General features: G+C 42.7%; 1 protein-coding gene across 1 annotated transcript in view; it reads left to right on the plus strand.

The window, feature by feature from the left end:
- The window catches only part of fam172a (family with sequence similarity 172 member A), a 178,175-nt gene extending 164,759 nt beyond the window's left edge, over nucleotides 1–13,416 (plus strand). The window contains exon 11 of the mRNA XM_050050421.1: nucleotides 10,123–13,416. Within this exon, the coding sequence (XP_049906378.1) occupies nucleotides 10,123–10,283 (161 nt within the window). The 3' untranslated portion in view covers nucleotides 10,284–13,416. The remainder of the gene's footprint in view (nucleotides 1–10,122) is intronic.
- The last annotated feature ends 9,394 nt before the right edge of the window (nucleotides 13,417–22,810 follow it).

A 22,810-nucleotide genomic window follows, 5' to 3' on the forward strand; every position in this document is an offset into this window, starting at 1 on the left:
GTGAGTTATCTCTTTAGATGTCATTGAGGGGCGCCTCTTTTCTCTCCCTCTCCTTCCCTCTATCATTTTTCCTCTTTCTTCCCCTCTCTCTGTCTCCCTCTCTCTTGTTCCCACTTGCTCTCTCAAATCATGCTCGCCTCCAGTGGTATTCAGACAGTCCAAGGACAAAGTAGAGATATGCTGGGAGCAATGGACTGTCCGTCAGTGTGTTTGTGTGCGTGCCTGAATGTGTGTGTGTGAGAGAGAGGGGTTGATGTTGAGTCTTTGAAGCTGTTCTCCCCTTGTCCTGACAGATCAGAGTCTCATCCCACTCCGTTTAACCCCCTGATGCTACATCACACACTCGCACACAAACAAAACACACTTTTCAGGCTGCTGAGGACACACATAACAACACAATGCACAGCTTGCTGTTGTCGAGGTCGTGCCCTTGTGTTTAAGGACTGTTACGTTGATTTCATGTGATATTTAGTGACTTGTCAAGGTGAGTTTAATGAAATTAAATGGTTCATTTTCATAAAGAGGTAAGATTTTTTTTTTTTTTAGCTTATTCACAGGTCTGAGCCGTGTATTTGTGGGCACCAAGCCAGGGGTCTCTATATTATTAAGTCATGCAGTGTGTCAGTGTGGCCTTGGCTTGTCTGACTTAACCAGACTGAAGTAGATGGCCCCAGGGTCTGTGACCCTGACAGAGGCACACACTCACACACCTACACACAAAACCAACCAGATGCCTGACCTACTCCCCTCATGCCACACACATACACACACGAAATCCATCCCGGAGACAGATTTCTCCCTCTGTGTGTGTGACGCCCCTGCTGCGCTCTCTCAGACAAACAGGGGAAATCCTCCTTGTCTTGCCTTGTCCATCACAGGCCATCTCACTGTCCCAGCGCACGTGGGCCGTTGCAGACCCTCCCCCGACCAGGCTCCAATCCCAAGAGATTTAAGCAACACGCACGTATCCACATGCACAGGCTGCTTGGCTCCAGCCAGGTTCCCCTGACGCAGGGACACACGCAGGCAGGAAGTTGGAGGAGAGGTTTGTGTCAGTTTGCTTCTCTTAGAACACTTCAGGTCTGACCCTCTCTTGACCAGGCGGCTTCCTCCTCCTCCATCTCTCCGTAAACAACCACATCCCCGCGACTGAAGGCGCGTCGGCTCGCCAAGTGTAATAACATCACTCATGTTTTGATGTGAGGCGGGACGTCTACGTGAGTTAGGGAGGCTGACTCACATAGATATGTTTGTGTGTTGTTATGGTTGTGTGTAGCAGAAGAAACCTAATGTGTGTATGTGTTTCCGTCTGGGTTTTCTCTGATTGCAGGGATGGCAGATCTTCGTCATGGAGGAAACCATGTTAACCTGTCACCTTAGCAGTCTTCTCCTCCCACTATTTATCCATTGTAGTCTTTAAAACACACCCGCCCATGCACGCGCACGCACACATGCTCACACACATAAAGAGGGGTTGTCCACTGATCTTGTTGAGTGTGTGTCAACTCCATTAGCACATTCCCAGATAGGGCCAGAGCCCTCTTATCTGTGGCGACCCATTAATTACACTTTGTTCCCTTAAGTGATCTATTTCAGACCTGCCCCGCCCTCAACACCCACTCTCTGCTATCTCCACCCCTGGCCTGCTCCTCCCCCTCTCCTCTCCTCTCCTCTCCTCTCCTCTCCTCTCCTCTCCTCTCCTCTCCTCCATCTCACCCTCTCTGTATGTGTTACAATGCATGGGATCACAAGGTCAGATGACAAGCAGCTCTATACATGCATAGCAGGTGTATGTCTGTGCGTCTATGTGAGACAGAAAAATGTAACATCTCTTATAAAGGACCTAGCTAGTGGATTTAGATGTTAAATTTCCCTTGCAGTGGACTCCAAACTGTGTGGAGATCCCACAGTCCAGTTTACCACGCACCCTGCACCAGGGAGATGCTAAGCAGTGAGAGGTGTTCAACCAAGCAGTGTTCAAACTATTGCTGGTTAGCCCAAGTAGAAATCTGTTGGGTTAAAACCAGGGGGCTTGCATGCATATCATCTAACCTAAGGATCCCACAAGTGTATGTTTGTACATTTGACTTTGTGTTTACTGTTGTGTACGCCTTCAGTTCAATACAATCCAAGGCGATAGAGAAAAATTCAAGCTAAGTAGAGATAGTAGTTTGCTGTTCCTTTTCATGTCCTAAAGTCAAAAGGCAGCAGGTTTGTGTTAACGTAGATGTGTTTTCTCAGCTTTGTTGGAGATTGACACAGGTGACAAATCGTTGCATAAAATATCAATCATTCATGTCCACTGTGAAGCTTTTTTTAATAGTTTGTTGTGCCAGCCATGTTGCTATAAGGTTATCAAATCTGCTTCATGCTTCTTTGTACCAAGTGTACACCCTAGCATTGTACAGGACATGCAACAAGGCATTTTATTCCTCATTGTAAGCAAAAAAAGCAGCAATTGTGGTGCTGTATAAACAGCAGGAGACAAAGACTTATTTGGTGGAATATTAAGGAATTATTTTTAAAAGATTCCCTCACCGTGCTGCCAGTTTTTAATACCTTTAGATGCTTTGCAGTTATACCTTGCATTGCACAAAGCATGTGCCACTGGTGTTAATGGCTGTGCACTATAGAGCTCAGACAACCTGGTCAGTGAGGGAGGGCTGTATGTAAGGTGTGTGCGATCACTATGGCCTTGTGTAGATGGGGGTTCCCACACTCAAAGCTGTCTATTCTGTGACCATTGATTCTGAATGCCGCCTGTCTTTCTTACAGGTGCAAGGGGGCCTCTCTTACCCCTCTCCTCCTCCTCCACCTCTTTTGTGACTGAGTGATGTGTGTATGTCTGATATTGTAGAAGTGTTAGTGTGCGTGTGTGTGTGTGTGTGTGTGTGTGTGTGTGTGTGTGTGTGTGTGCCAGACCTCATTGTGTTGAAGTGGAGCAGAGGTTGTGTGTTTATGTGAGTGAGGAGTGAGTGTAGTATAGTGAAGTGGTGTAGCGAGTGTGCAGGTTGGCTTGGATTTGGTTATATAGACTCTGTGCTTGTGTGTGTATGTGCTGGTGGAGATGTACGCATGCTCCGTCTCCACCAGTGTCTTTGGCAAGGTTGTCTGTCCTGACCCTTGCCCAGGCGTCATGATGTGTATGTGTATGTGTGTGTGTCAGGGTGTGTATATACATGCACTTGTGCCTATGTGAGTGCACGTATACGCATGCATGCAGTGCCTCCACTAATGGACAGTCTTTGTGGGGGCCTCTCTTTTCAGCCATGCTGCTTTTGAGACACATTGTGCCTGGGCATAGAAACAGAAGCTCTCCATTGCCCCTCAATAGGCCAAAAACAAAACCGTGTCAGGCGAGCTAGCAGCCCCTGAGTGTTTGCCATTTAAGTCCCAACCAATGGTGGTGCAGATGGAACAAAGGGCCTGGACAGGGAAGGAGGCCTACACTGTTTACAGTGCTAATGTCTGGGTGGCACTCCCAACAAGGCCCCTCCATACACATACATGTGTACGCACACTCAGTCACTCAATCTCTCTCTTTCTACGTCTCTTTCTGTCACATACGTACACTGAATCAACAGGTACATGCGCACAACTTGTGCATGTTTAAAACAAAAAACTGCCAGTGAATCTTGGACATGCCGGAGTGAACATTTGTCCTCCATAATGGAGAACATGGATACGTCTCTAGAGGCAAGAGAAGAATGGCTTATAAGAAAAGGAACAGCAGAATGTGTGCTATGTGTGCATCTGATTGTTTTCCAAAGCTGCCACGAATTCCCTCTATCACAAAGACATTCTCACAATTGTGTCTTGCTCGGTGTAGTCAAATAGATTTGTTAGTTATGAGCAAACACTGGGCTCAGACTGTCATTTCAAATTCTCCCTTTTAATCGAATAACTTACTTTATGTAATTTTGTCATTAACTCAACACAGATTTTTCTCTTTCTTTTTAGCCATGTCTAAAATAGTAATTCAGAGTTTTATCCCAGTGGCACCCAGGACACACTATCTTGTCTTTGATATGAGGAAAATCAGATTTGATTTGACTTTGAGTTTAATTAAAACTGTTTAATAGTCATTTTGGTTTTCATTTATTTCATATAATTGAGTGGTTTTACTGTAGAGACAGATTCCTATGAACATGTTTTCAATGCTGTATATTTACAGTGCTAACTAGAAAATTCAGTCTTAATATTTTAATGCACTTTGTAAATAAATCATTATTTAATGTCATTATTATTCCAATCCAAGAGGTAAATGTGATAAGGTGCAACTGAGCTGCCTCTCTTGTTCCAAAGTGTCTCATCCCATTTTGCTAGAGCAGAGTAAAACAACTGAATTGAGAGGTGCTGTCAGAGGCGAGGGCATGTTTGGGCTTTCGATTTTTACTGAAGAGGAGAGGGGAGAGTCTGACACTGGTATCAAATAGCTTGTGCTGTCCTTGGACCAGGGTTATCTTGTAAATACTGCGCTCCAAGTCTATAAAAGCGAGGGTCCTTTATGACGGCCAAGGCCACTCATTCACGTTAAAATAAAAAAGCACTCAGTGCAGTCTGGGTATGGAGGCGGCAAGTGGGGAAGGATAGATGAAGGGAGGGAACTGAAGGAGAAAGAAGTAGAAAGTACAGTCCCGCACTGTCTTTTGTGTGGAGTCCTTGTTGTCACAAGTTTTACTCTTCCTGGGATTATTATACGGAATGAAAAGTAGCTTACGTTGGGTGATGATTTCAACAAGTTAATGTGATATTCTCCTCTCTCTGGGCTTTCACTCGATTTTGTTTCTCTATGTCCCTCTTCTGTTTGTGTTTTATTCTAAGTAAATACAGAGTCCCCTCAGCGGCCCCTGTAGCTAGTGATTCAGGTTCCTCATCTCTGGATGTGTAATGAGTTCTGCCTTGTTTTTGTCTGACAACAACACACAATAATAAGCAAAGTAATTAAAAGCAGTACGAGGGAGATGGGGGGGGAGGGAGCAGACCCCGCTTACCGACGAGCATTAAAAATGAATTGCATTCAAGAAGCAGCAGTGGTATTACTGGTTTGATGAAATGAGCTCTGTTTTAGTCCTTTTTTTTGTTTAATTTTATTCTTTTGTAATGCACGTGTGTCTCTCCTGCCCCTGTAGACGCGTGAAGGCTTAGCACCATGTTGATTTTATTAAAAATGAAGACACATAGCGTAGCATAGCGAAAACAAAGTCTGATTATACCTATGTTACACTGTCAGTGGGTTTGACGTGGATGTCTTCACCCTGAGTGGAAATTGAGGGGTGGTGGTGGGGAGAGGAGGGAGGGGAGTAAATTTAGATTTAATTAGCTTTTTGACTGAGGACAACAGCTCCATGTTTTGTTACAGAGGACAGAGTTGCTCTGGCAGTGTGGCTGACCGGCTGTCACCTGCCTGGGCTCTCTTTGACCTCGTCTCCAGTGGCAACATGTCCTACCCCCTTCGACAGACAGCCACGTGGGACAAAATGACATTCTTGACCTTTACGCATGTCGGCAAGCAAGATGACAACACGCATAACTGACTGTACGCGCGTGTGCATCTCTCACGGACAGCAACACGCATTTAGGAACTAATACACACACACATATGCACGCAGTATCTGCAACACACACTGTGCACATACTCTCACACACACCATGGAAGATCATCTAATATCAGAGAGCGTCAGGGGCGGAAATCCGATCGTCTGACAACCAGGATACAGATAGCGATTCCCCACCGCTGATCCATGCAACAGATAGTTTCCACAAACAGCAGCCCGGCTAAGGTTACAGCCAGCCAGGGGCCCGCACCACCACGCACTGCTTTGGCTCACATCGAGATAAAACAAAAGCTTAGGTTACCATCGATAAGGAATCGATAAGAAAATACACTGTTTGTGTTCGAATTTTGATGAAAACTTTGACAAGAGGAAATGAGAAAATGTTTGCTTCTGCATGCAATAATATCATGCGCATCAGTCCTGTTAGGTATTCTGTTTTTGTAATTTTCGCCTCGTGATTATATCATTGTTCATCTCCCCTTTTTTTAATTGGAGCTCATTAAATGTTTAACCCAAATGTCAGTATATTTGATTAAGCACTCATAATTGTTTAAAGAAATTCAATTCACACAAAGAAAAGTATCATCACTTTACATTTCCCTTGCCTCAGAGTCCTCTTAATAATTTGAATATGTATTTATATTATAAATGAAGTAAAGAGATATGGCCCCCTTCACATCAATGTAATTACGAATCACAAAAAAAGTTTGATTCAAATAAAATAGGCCATTTGTACACAAGCAATTAACTGGTGCGGCTTTAAATAATGTAGCCCAGATGGAACCTAATTATAGTCGGCATGCTTTGATTCGGGCTTTCTGTCGGAGTATCACTCGGGGCGTCACTTTGGCTTTTCAGTCACCTAGCGTTTGTTTTGAAATTTGTGACAATCAGAGCCGATTACCATTTGTAACAGCATGCAGCGTTTGGTGCGGAGGGAAGAAAGCATGGCCCATAGCTATGGAGGAGTTTCCTTTTTAACAGCTCAAAACTCTGCTCCTCTGTTCCCTTACCTCACTGCACACAAATGATAACAACAGTGTGTGTTGGGGGGGAAGAGTGTTGGATTGTTTGGTGTTTTGGGGGAGGGAACAGTGCGTATGTGCTACATGATGTGTGAGTGAATGTATGTGTGAGTGTGTGTGCCAACCATTAGTAGATGCTTGCAAGTGACGATTGTGTTTGTGTGTGTGCGCGTGTGTCAGCGTCTTGTACCAGCGTAGAGTCAGAGGGAGATCAAACAGTCAGTCAATTACCTTGAGAGGGCTCCAGTGGCTGTGACAGAGTGGAGGAGGCTAAATATCCAGGATCAAATACTCTCCTCTGCCTGTCACATAATGAGGCAGCCTCACCAGGCTCAGACAACACACACAGAATGTTCAAACACAGGGCACGGGTTAGGCGCCGGACTGAAACTCTGCCATGACCTGAGCAGAGGGCACGGAAGGGGAGCTCACAGTGCAGACCACATACCTGCTATTTCCTGCATTACAGCGAAACATCCTCGTGGAGCTGTGTGTGTTTGTGTGTTGCCTCACCTCAAGGTTACAGCCATCATCATTCTACTTGCAGAAATAATCTCTGTTAAGCTTGCCATTGCCTAATGCTAATTACAAACACATTGTGAAAGTAAAGATAATTTTTTTTTCCTGCACTTCCCATGACAATACCCAATGTTATGGAGCGCACAGTAACATCATTATTGCATTTACAATAAATGAGGACATAATTGCATTTACAATAAACTTTATTAAATTAATGCAGTGACAATGATCTTGTTAAAATTAGCACATGCAACTTAATTGATTCACAGTTAATGCAAGAGAGCACACATAAATACACAGGGCACTTTTATTTTTAAAGTTTCATCAATTAAACACAAGATACAAGTTGTAATTAAACTGATTAAAGTGGAACGGCTCTCCGTCCACTATACAGTGTTTTAACAATACATGAAATCAATTCTCGTAAAAAAAAAAGAAATCTGCTTAGCAGCTGAAAAACTTTTCCAGTAAGAGACTGAAATTGAGGATAAAGTTGTACTCATTGGCTGTTTATGGGTTCACTTTACACACAAGACACAGCCAGATGACACCTCATCGATCCCCACATCTTTTAAAGATATTACTTTGATTTGTGGCATAGCTGAGGTAATTCTCTCTCTGTCTCTTCCCCTCTGTCTTTCTCTCTCCCTCTCTGTCTTTAGTGGCTAGTGAAGCCTGGTCATTGGGGTTCCTCCTCTAAATCAGTCGTCACATCTCGGCTTTGACAACATCCATTAGGTTCGACACACTTTGGCTATTAAAGGAAGAGTGGACATAAGCTGTTAAAGGCCTATTTAAGCCAGGGTGAGAGTGGGTTTATGTCTTTATGTGTGTGTGTGTTGTTGGGTGGGGGTGAGGCGGGGGGCTCCATCATATAGAGGGGTGGAGCTTAACGCCAGAGTCATTGGAGGGGCACAGGCTCATCTGCATATTGGCACAGAGACGCCCCCCTGGTGACCCCGGACTGCGATGGGATAGGGTGGAGAGGCTGGCGGCTGTTCCGGAGGAGTTCACCACCAGTTCAGGGTGAATGAGAGAGCGCTGCGGCATTGATCGCTTCTGCGGGAGAAAAAAAGAGGACAAAACAGAAGTAAAAACACTAGTGAGGGAGAGGCCGATGAGACAGGGGGAAATTGAGGAGGAGTAGAAGGTGGAAAAAAGATCACAATACCTCAAATTGGATATAAATGATAGATTAGAGGTGTGAGAGGGCTGTGTCTTTGTTTTCCAGGGATGGGTGTTATGTTGAGCCCTACACAGGTAGTAGAGTCACTGAGAGTGCGGGGTTATTGACTCCCATGATTGCCAGGCCAGTAAATTTGACCCAAGGCACTGACTGCAGTCAGCTTGCTATATAGTCCGCAGCACACTCCCTTATCTCAGAGTGATCGAGAACCCCCTTACATACCCGTACACACAAATGACACACACACAAACACACCACCAGCAACTGAACCCAAACCCACTCTCAGCCAAAGACCCCTCGCTTACCCTCCGTCTAACAATCATACACACAAACACACATGTGCACACACGCCATCTCCATTAATGCGTCCAGGCAGGGGTCAATCTAATAAACATGGGGTCAGTGCAGTGGTCATCAGAGGCCTGTCTATGGTGAGAGAGCCTTTAAGGTGCTTCCTAATTGTATCCCTGCGGCCTTCTAGTCTAGCTTTTTATAGCTGATCGCATGTACACAGAGGAGAAGGGAGGAGAAAGGTACTGAAGAGAGGAAGTGAAGGGGTATTTCTAATGTTCTACTGATTTGACTCATCCACAAGGGTAGAGGTTTTCAACCCTTTTCTGTCGGGACCAGTTGTTTTCACACAACCCTAACTGATTTCAGATACTAAGCTTATCCTTTTTCATTAATCCTCCCGAGAAAATTGTAGGGACACATTTTAATTTTCTTATCTTGTTGAAAACAAATGCAGGTCCCAATAAAAAAGTGTGCAAATAAGAATTCGGAAAAAGAAAACCCATTACTTCAAGGCTTGTGTTCACTCATCCCTCTGTCTGTAAACACATGTAAATTTTTCTTAGATCTATCTATCAAGGGATGAAACTCTTAATATCATCTCGCTGCAAACCTATTCTCCCTCTGGGAAACAAGAGGGCACCTCAATATGGCTTCTCAAGTCCAGTTACAGTAGTGTTGCTAAGCAGCTGAGCTGCTAGCCAGCGGCGGTAGAAACAAGCCATTATCTGTTAGTGCTCCCGCTGAATGGTTAGCGAGCAGGAGTAGGAGATGAGTTGGGCAACAGCTGCAGCCACGATCTGTTCCCATCATGGGTGCTCCAATGCAGAGCCGAGGTGTTCTGTAGCAGGACTAGCTGGCGTAGGAGAAACATAGAAACTGCCACTGACTTTGCATCCAGCTAAAAAGCCGGCCAGCGATACCCTAACCCTGAGGCGGGCAGGAACCCGAGGCGCATGTACCAAATTTCAAGCTCCAGTGTGACCCCAACTTGGGAACTGGCTAACCTGTAGGAGGTCAGAGGGAAACCCAGTACTGCTGCCTCCCCCCACCACCACCAGACCACTTGATATGCTCGCTGGTTACCTCTCTCCAGCTTCTGTCTTGCCTATCCTCAATCAGCCCTTTAGAATGAATGACTACCGCTCCACTGGTTTCGCTTAGTGCCCCTATTGTGCATAACTCTGGTTTTGTTGGAAGGCCTGAGACGGAAAGAGGGACGTGCAGTGGTGTTGATTATCAGGTATCCACTTGGATAACATATTAAGGCTGTCCCATTGGACTAATAGGTCATAGGCTGGCATGGCTCTCATACATTATGTCCAAGACTTGCATGGAGCAATGCAAAGCATTGTGGGAGTGATGAGCCTCACAAGATTAAAAATCTCATCTAATGGTATTTATGTTCACCTTTTGTGTTGCCACAGTAGGCGTATAGCATGCAGAGCAATATTTTTAATAGCATACACTGTCTTCTGTCTGCAGCTTTACAGCACAGTTGTGAACTCATGCTTCTCTTTATGTGTGTGTCTTTGACATGTAGGCACAGAGCGGCATGAGCTGACCTCCTGGTTGAGTTTCAACTCCATCTTCAGGTTCTTCAGCGAGGTCCTGGAGGCAAAAGAGGACGAGGAGGCGGAGGAGACCTCCAACATTGTCACCACTCGCAGCAGCTCCCTCAAAAACAAACACCAAGATTTGTAGAGGATCAACAAAAATGACTTGGAACAAGAGGAGAACGAGGAGCAAGGGATCAGATGGGGGGGATGCAAAAAGAGAGTCTAATGTTCCAGATCCTCTCTGCTGTTTTTTCTTTTTGTTCCTCCCTCTCCCCCTGTAACCTCCCTCCATCTTTCTCTCCTCACTCTTCTCCCCGAGTGTCATTTCTCCCTTCCAGCCCTCCCTGGCTCTGCACACACATAGCCTTGTTGTTGTAAGAGACAAGTGTACAGGGTCACCATGTATACATCACAATAACGTTTTGCATTACTTCTAGATGAGCGCAACTGTCAAAGCAATATGGGCCTGAGTGTTAGCGCTTCCCGTGGGCTGTGGCCTGGCTGCGGGTACGGGCCACGGCAGCAGAGATTAAGGCTGACAGGCGCTGTGCACAATGCGCTGTGGTGCACCTCTAATTGTCCTGACATCAGCCTGAACTGAGCTAATGCCCCGCCTGCCCTCCAGTCTGCACTACTCAGTCTCTCCCTCCTCTCCCTCTTCCCCCCTGGTCCTAAAGCCTGGGCTGCTTACCCCCGACATCAGCTCATGCTGTAAGGTATCCTCTGCTAAGGTCCAGTATCATTTCATCCTGATCAGTGCCCATCTTTTTTTGTTTTATAGCCCTTACCCACCACAAATGTTTCTCCAAAGAGTGAACACACACACTCTTAACTGGTGACCATTTGTTTTGTTTTAACAAAGGGTGTTGTTTTTATGACCTCTTCATTCTCCAACTCCTCCGCACATGCAGTCAGCTTTTAAACCTGACTTTTCTCATTCAGCTTTGTGTAAAATGTGGTCCTAACCCGTGCCATGTATTTCTGGAATTGCAGTACTTATAATAAGAGAGATTTCTTTTTTTTTTTAAATTTCTCAACTTTGAGCTAAATTTGAATGCAATGTCTCATACACACATTCACGCTATTTGATTTTATTTATTTTTTAATATTAAGCCAATATTTGAGCTGTAAGTGTTTACTTTAGAATATCTCCAGGATTTATTTGCAAAACTGTGGAGAGTCCATTTCTCTGTGTTTATTATAAATATATATCTTTTTTTTTTTTTTCAATTTGATATCCTTGAAATTGATGTCTCCGGGTGATTGAATGTGATGAAACAAATAAAACAAACACAACCTGTGCTGAATATGGAAAAAATCCGGACACTGAGCATATTTAAAATTACTTAAAGTCAAACATCAAAATGGGTTTGAGGGATATCTCATTTTAACAGGAGCCAGAAGTCAGCTCACAACACTCATAAAGCCTCAATATATCGCCTTACACATGTCAGGAAATCCAAGATTTCAATATTATTCTAAGCCTGAATGATATTTCCTTAGATGCTGGAGAAATGTAACATATCTATTTTTTCCTCCCACTGTAGTACTCTTCTTGTGTACTTAGAAGTGACAAAGTCAGCTCCCTGCTCAGCTGCACATAATCTCACTATGTGACACAAACATGATAAAAAAATTTCCACAAGGCTGCTGTGCTTTATAAACCACTCAAGGCTTAATGGAATACATTTCTAATGTGTCATGACATTAGTAAAAACTCAAACCGGATACTAAATCTTATGATACCTTAGACACATTCTCAAATATATACCTTTTTCCCCCACTTCAAATAGTTCCCATTGTTTAACTTTTACACTGTGAAATCCTGCCTCTCCTGCCCACTGTGTGTGTGTGTGTGGTTTAAGGCTTTTGTGGATTATCTTTCCGCTGTAATGAGACAACTGTGGCTGATGGTTGCAGGCCTAATTTCCTTTTAATTTGATTCAGATCTCTCCAGGTTTCAGCAAAGAAGTTGGCTTATTATTTGATTTGATGAGTTTCGTTTCAAGATACCATTGCTCATCTTTCTGCTTTTCAGCTACAATCAGTTCATTTTTCACTCCATAATTTGTATATTGTTGCCTTAGGAATAAACAAGACTCTGTTCACTGTTTTAATAATATCCAGCAAGCCATATGTGAATGGAACTAAAGATGTAAGAGCAGCCTAAATCCAAAGCACAGTCTGCGAATAAAAGGAGACTAATTTTGCCAATTGCTCTTGAAGACTTTATTTTTTGCAGATGGTTTATATGTTGTATTGGTTTAGGGAACACGCCTATTTTCTTTTATCGCATAAGCCTTTGGATTTTATGAAACCGCGAGTGTCCTGCCTGGTCACATATTTTTCTTATATTCTCAAATGTTTGTCTCATTTCTCTTTTGATCCATTTTCGTTTTAAACGTCTGTCTTGAAATTATTTGAAAGCTGATTTTTGTAATTAACCCATTAAACCTGTCAAAAGCAAATAAAATGAACTTTTGTATCTTGCTTTTTAAACTGTACATATTTTCCTTTTTTATTTCGTTTTGCTTTTTATTTACGCGCGAAGTATTTTGGTGATGCCGGTGCGCAATTGCGCAAAATGGGAATATGATGGATAAAAAAAAGAAGCAGTACTAAAAAGTCAGGTGCGATTGGAAAGAGAAACAGAGAGATGTGCCCGAAAGTGCAAAGCGAGTGCAGCGGGAGGAGAAAGTCGAGCACCGAGTGAAAAATGACCTGAGCCATCATCTCACATGACATCTATGAAATCCAACCGAGAGGGAAGACCCACTAACATGTGCTGCCACACAATCGGCCAGAGTTAAGTGTCTTTTATAAACAGTCCAAAACACCTATTTCACTTTTTTACACTCTAACCTTTTTAAGTTAAGCTGTAAAAAAAAAAAGTTTGAACTTTTAAAACACGTCCTATAGGCCAATCTACTCTGAAAGACAGCAATATCTTTAAATGGATCGCAGCGTTAGTGAGTGAGTAAGTAAGTCACTAAGTGTGTCAAAAGGAAAACAAACTATAAACAGTAATTCCCCTCTTTTTGGTCATTAATTTTGGCAAAGTGAGCCCCCCCCCCCCCTCCAACTCAGCGAGGTTTTACAGCATCATTTGTTTTCACACGGTGAAACCGATCAGGTCATTAAACGCCCCCTCAATAAATCTTTAGAAATCTTTTCCATTAACCCCTGAACAACAAGTGGAACCAGGCGAGTCCCCCTCACACCGTGTCAGGCCGCTGATTAAAGAGAGCCATTCAATCACACACACACACACACACACACACACACACACACACACGGGCACACACAATACTCAACTTTCTGTCTTGGAAAAAAAAAAGTGTTCTATGGAGAGGACTATGTAACTTAACAATTCTTGTGATATTAAGAAAGGAAATATCTTGTATTAGTGAGAGTTTTCGGAGTTTAATTAAATAACCTGCCTTCTGTCCAAAGCTATGATGTATTGGTACCATAAATTATGACCTCCAGTCAGTGATCATCAAAGGCAGGCGACTAATACACAGCGAAATGAATTAGATCTTCGCCCAGGAATTATGTTATGCCTTAAGACTTGTTCACTATCTAGTAAGTCTATTTTACAGATTATATGGTAACTTTAAAAGTTGCGTGAAGTAAGTTTAGCTCGTTTCAATGCGGAGAAAACTTGTGCGTAAAGATCTGTGATCCTGTTTCCAAGCATTTGGCTAAATAGAAACTATTATTACCCTGAAGTGATTCGCTGAGGGCCCTGCGTATTCAGGTTGACCACTCATGCATCGCTTTGTCACATGTAGCTGTCCCCCCACTTTTCTAAAGACAGAGATGATCTCTTCATGTTGAGGTTCCTCTCGGTGGCTCCCTAAAAGTCCCCGGGACCCTCCCAAGGAGGGATCCCCATAACCAAACGAGAAGCAGTCAGATGCGTCAGTGTTTTTACTCGCCAGAAGTTAGCACAGCGTGTGAATGTATAATAGGTATGACTGATTTGATTATAGGTTTCACTTTCCCAGCTATTGTCGTACAGACAGTTACAGACAGCTCCACACTGAATCATATCTACAACAGAAAATGGCATCAGCTGCGGAGCTTTAGGGTGAAATCCTGCCAAATGGGGGGTCTGTGCTGTAATGGCAGATTTTGGGGAGGAGTGGGTGGGTTGGGTAGGGCCCTTGACATGAAAAAGTTGGGGAACCCCTGTGCTGCCACAGCCTGATATTTCAATTTTTACTTTAAGAGAGTCGTTGTCACGCTTGCTTGCTCTGGCCCCACTCTGATATGCACGCCATCCCTGCAGAAGATGAACTCTTTCCAAAGGAACCAGGCGTTAGGCAAAGTTGGAATGTCACCCCTCTGACAGCCTCCCCCCTCAAACACACACACACAACACACACACTCTCTCTCCTTCAGCACTCCTCCAGCGGATCACTGTCAGATCACTATTTGCATAATTATATGCTCAGCTCAGAAGAGAAAACTAACCCCCAAATTTTACGGGTCAACTAACTGCAACAATCAATGTTTTATCGGGTATACTAAGGGAGAAATATCTTTAACAATCATGGTGGAGGAACTCTCTTTCTCTCCTTCTCGCCCCTTCTCCATCAATTCAATTCAATTACTTTATTGGCATGACTGCTTATCAGAAACAATATTTCCAAAGCAGTTTAAAAAATGTAAATTCACCCCCCACCCTTGCTTCAAGAAAGACTCCCCCCTCTCTCACCCTCTCCCTCTCTCACTCAGTACGTGAGCAAATACTTTTTCATCTATTGACTGAGGGAGAATGTCTGGCTTAAGCTCGGAGGTGCATTCAAGATTGTATCCCTTCTTCCCCTTCCCCTATTCTGCCCCTCTTTTCTCTGCCCCGGCTCTATACTGTGTTTTTCCTCAGGAGAAGAGGTCTTTAATATAGGGCCCTGTATACCCGAGCACAGGACTCACTGGCCGGTTTCGTTAGACATCATTACATATTCATTGACTTGCAGAGAAACCATTTAATCCAGTGGAAACAACTCCTCTTCAATCGCCTCCTCTCCTTCTCTATTCTAATAAGGAGTCGCAGACTGAGACAACACTTGGGGCCGCGGACGTCACATTTAGGGGAAGAGGCTGACTGGGCTTTTACTGTGCGGAGCGACAGGAAGGTGCAGCACCAGTGAGAGGTGCGTGTCTGGGCACAGGTGTTGCACCAAGTGGGGGAGTGCTGGGTCTCTTAAGGGGTGCAAGAAACCCCCCATAGAAACATGCAAATATATATTTAATAATTTCTATATAGATATGAAATTCACAACAGCGGGACAACAGCATTAAAAGTTTTTAAGGAGATAGGAACTTGTGAAAAACTTGCGTAATGATATCCTGAGCTTCCTCCTCTCGTGCGCACACACGCAGAAACATATAGGGTGACCCATTATCCCCCTGCCATAACCATAATGTGGGGAAATATGCAAAGCAAATCGGCTATCCCAGCAAAAATTGCAATTCCCAGGTTATTATAAGAAGAGCAAGGCTTGTAGAGAGGTGAAAAATGCCTTTGGAGACCTAAATCACCAAGAAGCACAACTTAGGCTGAAGTCACTATAGGAACATAATGCGAATATTACCGGGATATTCATGTGGTTATTCGTTGGTATTTTATCCTCTCAGCTTTGCTGTCTAATACTTCTAAGTAGCCACTACATCAGCAGCGTGGCCTAATGTGTGTGTGGTGCGTGCTTGAAGGATCCTGGCATATAAGACTTCGATTGTGGGACAGCTGTTGGCAGAGCCGTTTTACGGTGTTCAGTCCATTTGGCTTTAATGGCAGCTTTCAGGCGGACCGCTACTCTATCCCCTCACCGCCCCCTCAATTACACCTCCTCTGATACTCTGCTGGCCTAAAGACTCCTGCAGTAAAAAAAAACACCCTCTGAAATGCAATACATTTGAAGAATGGGCTCTGACTTTTAAGATTTGGGGCTATACTCTGATGATTTCAGGGGAGCAGTGTTAGGCAAGCGGTGATGAAGGAGGCAGGAAAGGAAGTATAACACAGCTCATTGGCCTAGTTTAACAGGCCACCGACGGCTTACTGGGGAAAATTGGTCATTTTGTCTTGATGAATGGCAGTCAGGATGAAGGGGCTCTAGGTAGGCCTGTGATCGGGGCCTTTCTCAGGCTGTAAAATGCGACTGGATATCGGAAAACTTCAGGCCAATAACGTGTGATATTTAGCACTCTGTAATTTGTCGAATTTCAAATATCATACTGACAAATGCCAATTTTAATTACACACGTGTGTGTCAGTGTGTGTACTGGTGTCTGTCTCTGAGATGTGCACACTTAGCCAACAAAAAGAAACTTTTATTGTGATGCGGAACACAAAGTCTCTCGGTGTTTCTTCATAATACACACAGAAAAAGTTGAAGGGAGAGTGAATTTACTGCTCACAGATCTCAGACTCATCTGTAAACTTCCTCGAAGTTTATCTATTATAATAATTATTTATTTTCTAACGAGCTGGCTTTATGTTTTTCATTTTATTCCGTCGATTTAAATGCAAATTATGTTGGTAAACACAAGAGCAGTAATTGATCTTAAATAATGAAATGCACAGGAACTTTTTTTTTCTATGAGCATTTACTAAATAATGACATTTCTATTTACATTAATAATAATACCGACCTAATACACTGCACTAAAATGTTTTAATAAATCAAATGATATTATAAAATGTTCATCAGACAGTAAAGGCCCTATTGTAAAATCTAAATGTGCTCTTAAACTAATGTGTATTATACATCATAACAGGTAGCCAATTAAATTATTTTAATTGAAACGAAAACAAATACATTTAATAATTTCATAACCTCCTGAAAAATCCATTATTATAAAGGATGCATTTTGTTATTAGCTAACTGGATTTAATTTAAAAACAATTATAAAAACAATTATTAATCGAAAAAAGTGCTTGTAATTGAGAATATGTATAAAATAATCTTAAACGAAAATATAAAAAGGAAAAAATGTTTAAATGGAATTCAATTAATAGTTTTCTCAAAGTTTATTGAGAGTCTGTCAGATGAGGGCAAGTGGAATTGCAATCGGAAAGTGGCTCATGGTCCATTATGGTAAAAAAAAAAAAAAAAGATCACATCTCCTTATTCACCATCTTATTAGTACTAACAACAACTGCAGGAGTGTTTTGCCATCCACAAGTAAAAGATTAAGAGCACAGTCGTATTTTAAGCCACCATAATAAATCGAAGGAAGTCGACTGTATTTGAAATTTTCTTGCACTTAAAGCAACGAAATAATGAGGTATTTCCAGAAATCCTTAAAGTACAATCCTCCCTTGATCGATATCGCATTGGAGTCAGTGGGATATCGATTAGTTGGCGGTGAGAGAAAAGGCCTGACTTACACTAAAAAAAATATCTAAAGAATCATCACCCATATTATTTTTTTGTTAAAATATTTTTACTTAAAATTAAAAAGAAAAGTCGAAAAGTTATTACACCTGACAGACTGTCAATTTAGTCAGTATTTCCGGTTTAATTTCCACCAGATCGGTGATATTGTTCACTTAAATATTTTTTATATCGTGTCAAAAATAAGACAAATTACTCTGAGTTTAATACAGACAGAAAGGTGTGCTGGAAACAAGTATTTTTTGCAGTGTATCTCCTGAGCTAAACCACACAGCAGCCCACCGTCTTCTCTCTTTTGGGTTTAAATTCTCTGAAAAACAGAGAGTGCAACGCGATATTAAATCACACATTATAGATGAGTTTCATCATGTGGACGCAGCCCTCCGAGGATAAACACGGCAGTGCGTGGGGTAAGAATAAGATCCAAGTTATTATTACTGTGGGAGCGGCCTTTCACTGGCAGCACCCTGCATCCTCATTACATCCAGCCCAAAAAGAGATGAAGGTCTAAATGAAATTATTGCCATCCAATGAACTCAAATTAGCCGGGCCACACCATGACAGACAGCTCGGATGGAGAGAGAGAGAGGGGAGGGAGGGGGGTCAGCGGGCTTGGAGGGAATATAGGTGGTGGGATTGGCAGGTGTATGTTTTGATGTGCATTTCATGGTTTGCAGGGCCCCTTAAGTGAAGTTGGGTTCATTTTGAATCTCCGTGGTTAAGCGAGTTAATATACTTGTGTTATTAAAGGCCCTGCAGTCACCTTGCAGCCTGCTCTCTGATGCCTCACCCCTCCTTCCCATCCCGACGGCTTAGACTTTGTTCCCATCTATTTCATTTCTTTATCAGCCATTCAAATATAACGTTTCTCTCCCTCTCTCCCGTGCACAATCTCTCCATCCGGTTGAATGGCTTTCTTTCTTGTCGCTAAGGTCCTCATTGTGTTTGCTACCTGAGTCAGCAGGGAGGATGAAAAGAGGAGAGTTTGACGGGAGGAAGGACGGGAGGAAGGGGTAGTTTGACATGCGGGGAGGGAGACAGAGGCGATGATAGGCGAGCGGGGCCCTGCGAGGAGTTGAGTGAATTTACCTGCTCCTCCGGTGGCGAGCTGTGCGCGCGTGATAGTGTGTGTGAAGTTAACGACACAGCGGCCAACTCGACTTTATTGCTGTTTATCCCCGCAGCAAAAGCTGTCAGGCGGTGACAGATTGGCAGCAGCTCTAATCAGTGCCCTCTTCCCTTCTCTCTGAGATCCCTCTCTACTCATTCACTTCTGATCTTTCCCAAATGGATTGTTACTAATGCCATTTATTCTGTGGATAACACCACATATAATGCAACTATAGGGAAAGTGCAACTGTGCATTTATTTTCGAACAATATTGATAGTTATTTAGGTTCAGTTATTTAACGTGATACGATGAAAAAAATTCAAAAAATACAGCTGATATATATTTTAAAACTATTTCAAGAGCACTTAGGAAAACGTATAATCTGCAGGTGTAAGCAAATCATTATTTTTTATTTACAAACAGCTATTTTAGTCTAATTACAATTTTAAAAAAAATCTAATTAAAGCTAAAATATTTTCTAAATTCTGCAGAATCTGCTACAAATTAAAAGGAGCATGTTTGAGTGCAGAGGAAAATAACTTAATGACGACCTCCTGTTTGATCTGAAAATTACTAATATGAGTATTTTTTGCATTTTATGGATCAAAAAGATCCATAAAACATCCCATTCTTTGATCTTGTCAAGATGAAACGCACATTGTTAATGCTTCTGACCGTGCAACCTTTTTTTTTATACCCACAACTATACTTCATATTAATATTTATAGCATTGCATTCAATAAATGATACAAAAAGTTGTGCTTTCACCTAAACTTTCGACCTTCCATAAGAAAAAAAATGTGCATGTATTTTATCATACACCAAGGTGTGTGTTAGTGAGTGTGTCTGCTGGGGGGGCTTGATATTCCTCACAAACAGATGCACAAAGACTATCGAATAAATCGGCGAGCACAAGAACTTCAAGTGCAGTAAAAAAAAAAAAAAATCTTTACAGAAGCACGACACCCAGCCTCAGCTTGCACGAGCCTCACGCAGAGCCCGCAGAATAACAGTGGACCTAAAGCTATATTTCACTTAGAGCCTTCAATGGGATTGGTGCTTATCTCGCCAACACAGCGCTGCTGACCTGTAGGCTGCAGCATCAGAGGTGTGTGTTTGTGTTGAGGTGTTGACCTGTCAGGGGGGACTTGTTAGGACTTTAACTCCGACTGCTGGCGGTCTCCAGACATCCGGGGGTGGCATCGATTTGAAACTTGTCCTGTCTAATTTGATGATAACATCCAGCCTGCCCCGCCGCAGCACCATGGACAGCGCACTGTCTTGACCTTGCCTTGCTATCAAATTACCCCCGTCTGGGCCACGGTGGGAGCCCAGCACCAACTTTACTATAGGCTGAGAGAGAGACAGAGAGAGGGAGGGAGAGGTTTTTTTTTTTTTTTTTTTGCTTTTTTCACCAAAGACAAATCTCCTCTGAAGCCAGTGCTTACACTCTGCAATACTGTGGTAAATCAAGAGGAGGTTGGCGGTTTGCATTGGCTGTTGCGCCAACCGCCTATGTAAACAATACTAGGTTACACTTACACAAAGACTTTATGTTTTTTATCCTTAAAGGACCCGTCCGTCCTTGTGTGACTCCCCTCAGTTTAATACTACTGTATAGTCAACTTAATTCTTTTTAAGTGGATTTCAAACTGGCCAGGGTGATAAATAAAAACCTGAGGGTCCTAAAATAAACGTTTTCCACCCGTGGAGGAAGTATTCAGATCTTTTACTTGAGTAAAAGTAGCAGTACTGCAATAAAATACTCATTTAAACTAAAGTCTTGCGCTGAAAATGCCATATGCGTAAAAGTACATGAGTATTGCTTGTTGAATATACTCAAGTAAAAGTACTTATAGGTGATAAAAAATGGCCCCTGTGAGTGTTACCATTAGAAATTATATTATTGCATCATTATAGCTGATGCTTTAATGTGTAGTTGGTTGAGGTGGAACTCACTTTAACCATTTAATGTACCATTTGGTAGATTATACTGTAACTGCATCATATGTTACATATGTTTTGTTGAGTTATGGTAACTTTACCTGTCAAATAAATGGAGTAAAAAGTACATTTCCTTTAGTTACATTCAGCTACTGCCCTTTTCTGATGAATATTTTTAAAATTTCAGTTAATAAAGTGTGTTTATAGATCAGTCAGAGCATGTTTTGCAGGTTGGATGTGCGTAATCTAACATTTACGCAGCAGATTGAAAGATTGCATCCACTTTAACATGCCCCTATCACATGAGTCACAAAGAAAAGCAACAGTTCTTCCTGCAGCAGTCAAGCTTGAAGTCAGACCCCCCCAAACAGAATATGTACAGTATGTGGACGTTTGGTGAATAAACTGTATGCAGTGGTGCGCGTAAATAGATGCTGAGCAAGAAAAATAAGAGAAAACAAGCGATTTATATCTTTTGCAAATCTTCTCAGAGCAGTTACACTCTATCAGCTGGTGCACATACTGTGGTAACAAGTTGATTTGGGAACCAGAAAATGTCGAAAGTTTTGAGAGAGAGCCCAAGGCACTGACGGGAGGAGGATTTACTGGTGGAGAAAGAGAGAGGGAGGGAGAGAGATAGAGAGAGAGAGAGAGAGAGAGGGGCTGTTTGATGGAGCTCTACAGCTTTGAGACAGCTTGTTAATTAAAACCCCAAGAGATGAGGCTCTGCAGCCACCGTCCATATCAGAGCACTGCTAACTATACTGACAGCAAGTTACTTAACAAGCGAGCGCCTCAATCCTATACCGTTTTTTTATCACAGGCGAGCAGTGAGATATTTTAATTCGTTAAAATCCCACTGTGGCGCTGAAATATCTTGTTTTCTACTTAAGAAATTATGACAAACCTTCGTATTCTCTGTCAGTCCAGAGATGGAGCCCAAATGGCTGCTTATGCCTCAAAATCCACACGCCAGCTTAAATGTGGCAAATTCGATTAAGGCAGGAAAGAATGAAATGTCAAAAAAGGAGTGAATTAGTCTAGACATAGGTTGGGTGGTATTAAATGCTTAGCTTTATATTCGGGCGTTGGAATTATTTCTAAAAATCAAAGTAGCTTGCGATTTCAGAGGGGCAGATAGGCCTCAGTGCAGAGATACAAAGAGACAACATTGAGTCAAAACAAAGAGGCTACTGTGTGTGTGTGTGCGAGTGTGTGTGTTTTTGGTGAATGCGTTTTCTGATCACTTTCAATCGAGGTCATCATACGCTTTGTCCCCATGCATTATTCCACCTTAATTGAACCCGCAACCCGCCCTTTGCCTGCGGGATCTCTGCGCAATTTCAATTCTATATGCATGTGTGAGATGATGGCTTGTTAAGTCGAGGAAAACAAATACCAAGAGAGCCTTACTCAAACATTCAAAATGTATGACGGGCCCATACCCATTGTTCAAAAAAAAAAAAATTGAAATGCAGCTTCCCCCCTCTCCCCCAGCTCGCTAATAATATGTTAGCAAAGTGTAGGCCAGCTCATGTAAATAGCAGTAAGAGAAGACGTGGATTTGGGGGGAATGAGGTGAAGCCTGACTGGGTTTGTGTCTTCTGGAGGGGGGGCTGCAGGTGGAGAAGCCCCGTATACAGTACAAGCGAACCTGCTGTGCCACACCACCCAGGATCCAACGGGGGAGGAGGTGTGATTGTGCGGAGGGGTGTGTGTAGGACAAATGGATAATACAGCTCAATCAACAATGAGATCTTGTTGTTGGAGAAACTGCTCTGCAAAGTAAAAGGTCCCAGCAAGATTCAAACTTTTGTATCCAGGAGTTGAAGCTCCCCTCTGCTCATCCATCCGCTGTGGCAGACATAAAAGTTCCAGAGCACTTCAGCTTGTAACATATAAAATGTCTCCTTCTGTCGTTATCACCAGGATCAGCTATAAATACAGTATTTACCTAAATTAGCTGCTTTAATTCCCATACAATACTTCAACTGTCTCTGCGTTGTAATGCTGGAGTTTATATTTGTATTTCAGATGTCTTCACATGAGGAATAGATGGAGCCACAGTGAGGGAAAAAAAAAACCTAAACCAACATTCACAGCCCACATGGGCTGCACTTACACTGTGTTTATCCTCAGCCACAAGAGGAAATCAATTCTCTGGATCTGTCAAGTGATCTATTGGCAAATTAAAAGATGGTTACAATA

Source organism: Epinephelus moara, chromosome 8 (assembly GCF_006386435.1).
Source record: "Epinephelus moara isolate mb chromosome 8, YSFRI_EMoa_1.0, whole genome shotgun sequence".
Taxonomy (NCBI): Eukaryota; Metazoa; Chordata; class Actinopteri; order Perciformes; family Serranidae; genus Epinephelus; species Epinephelus moara.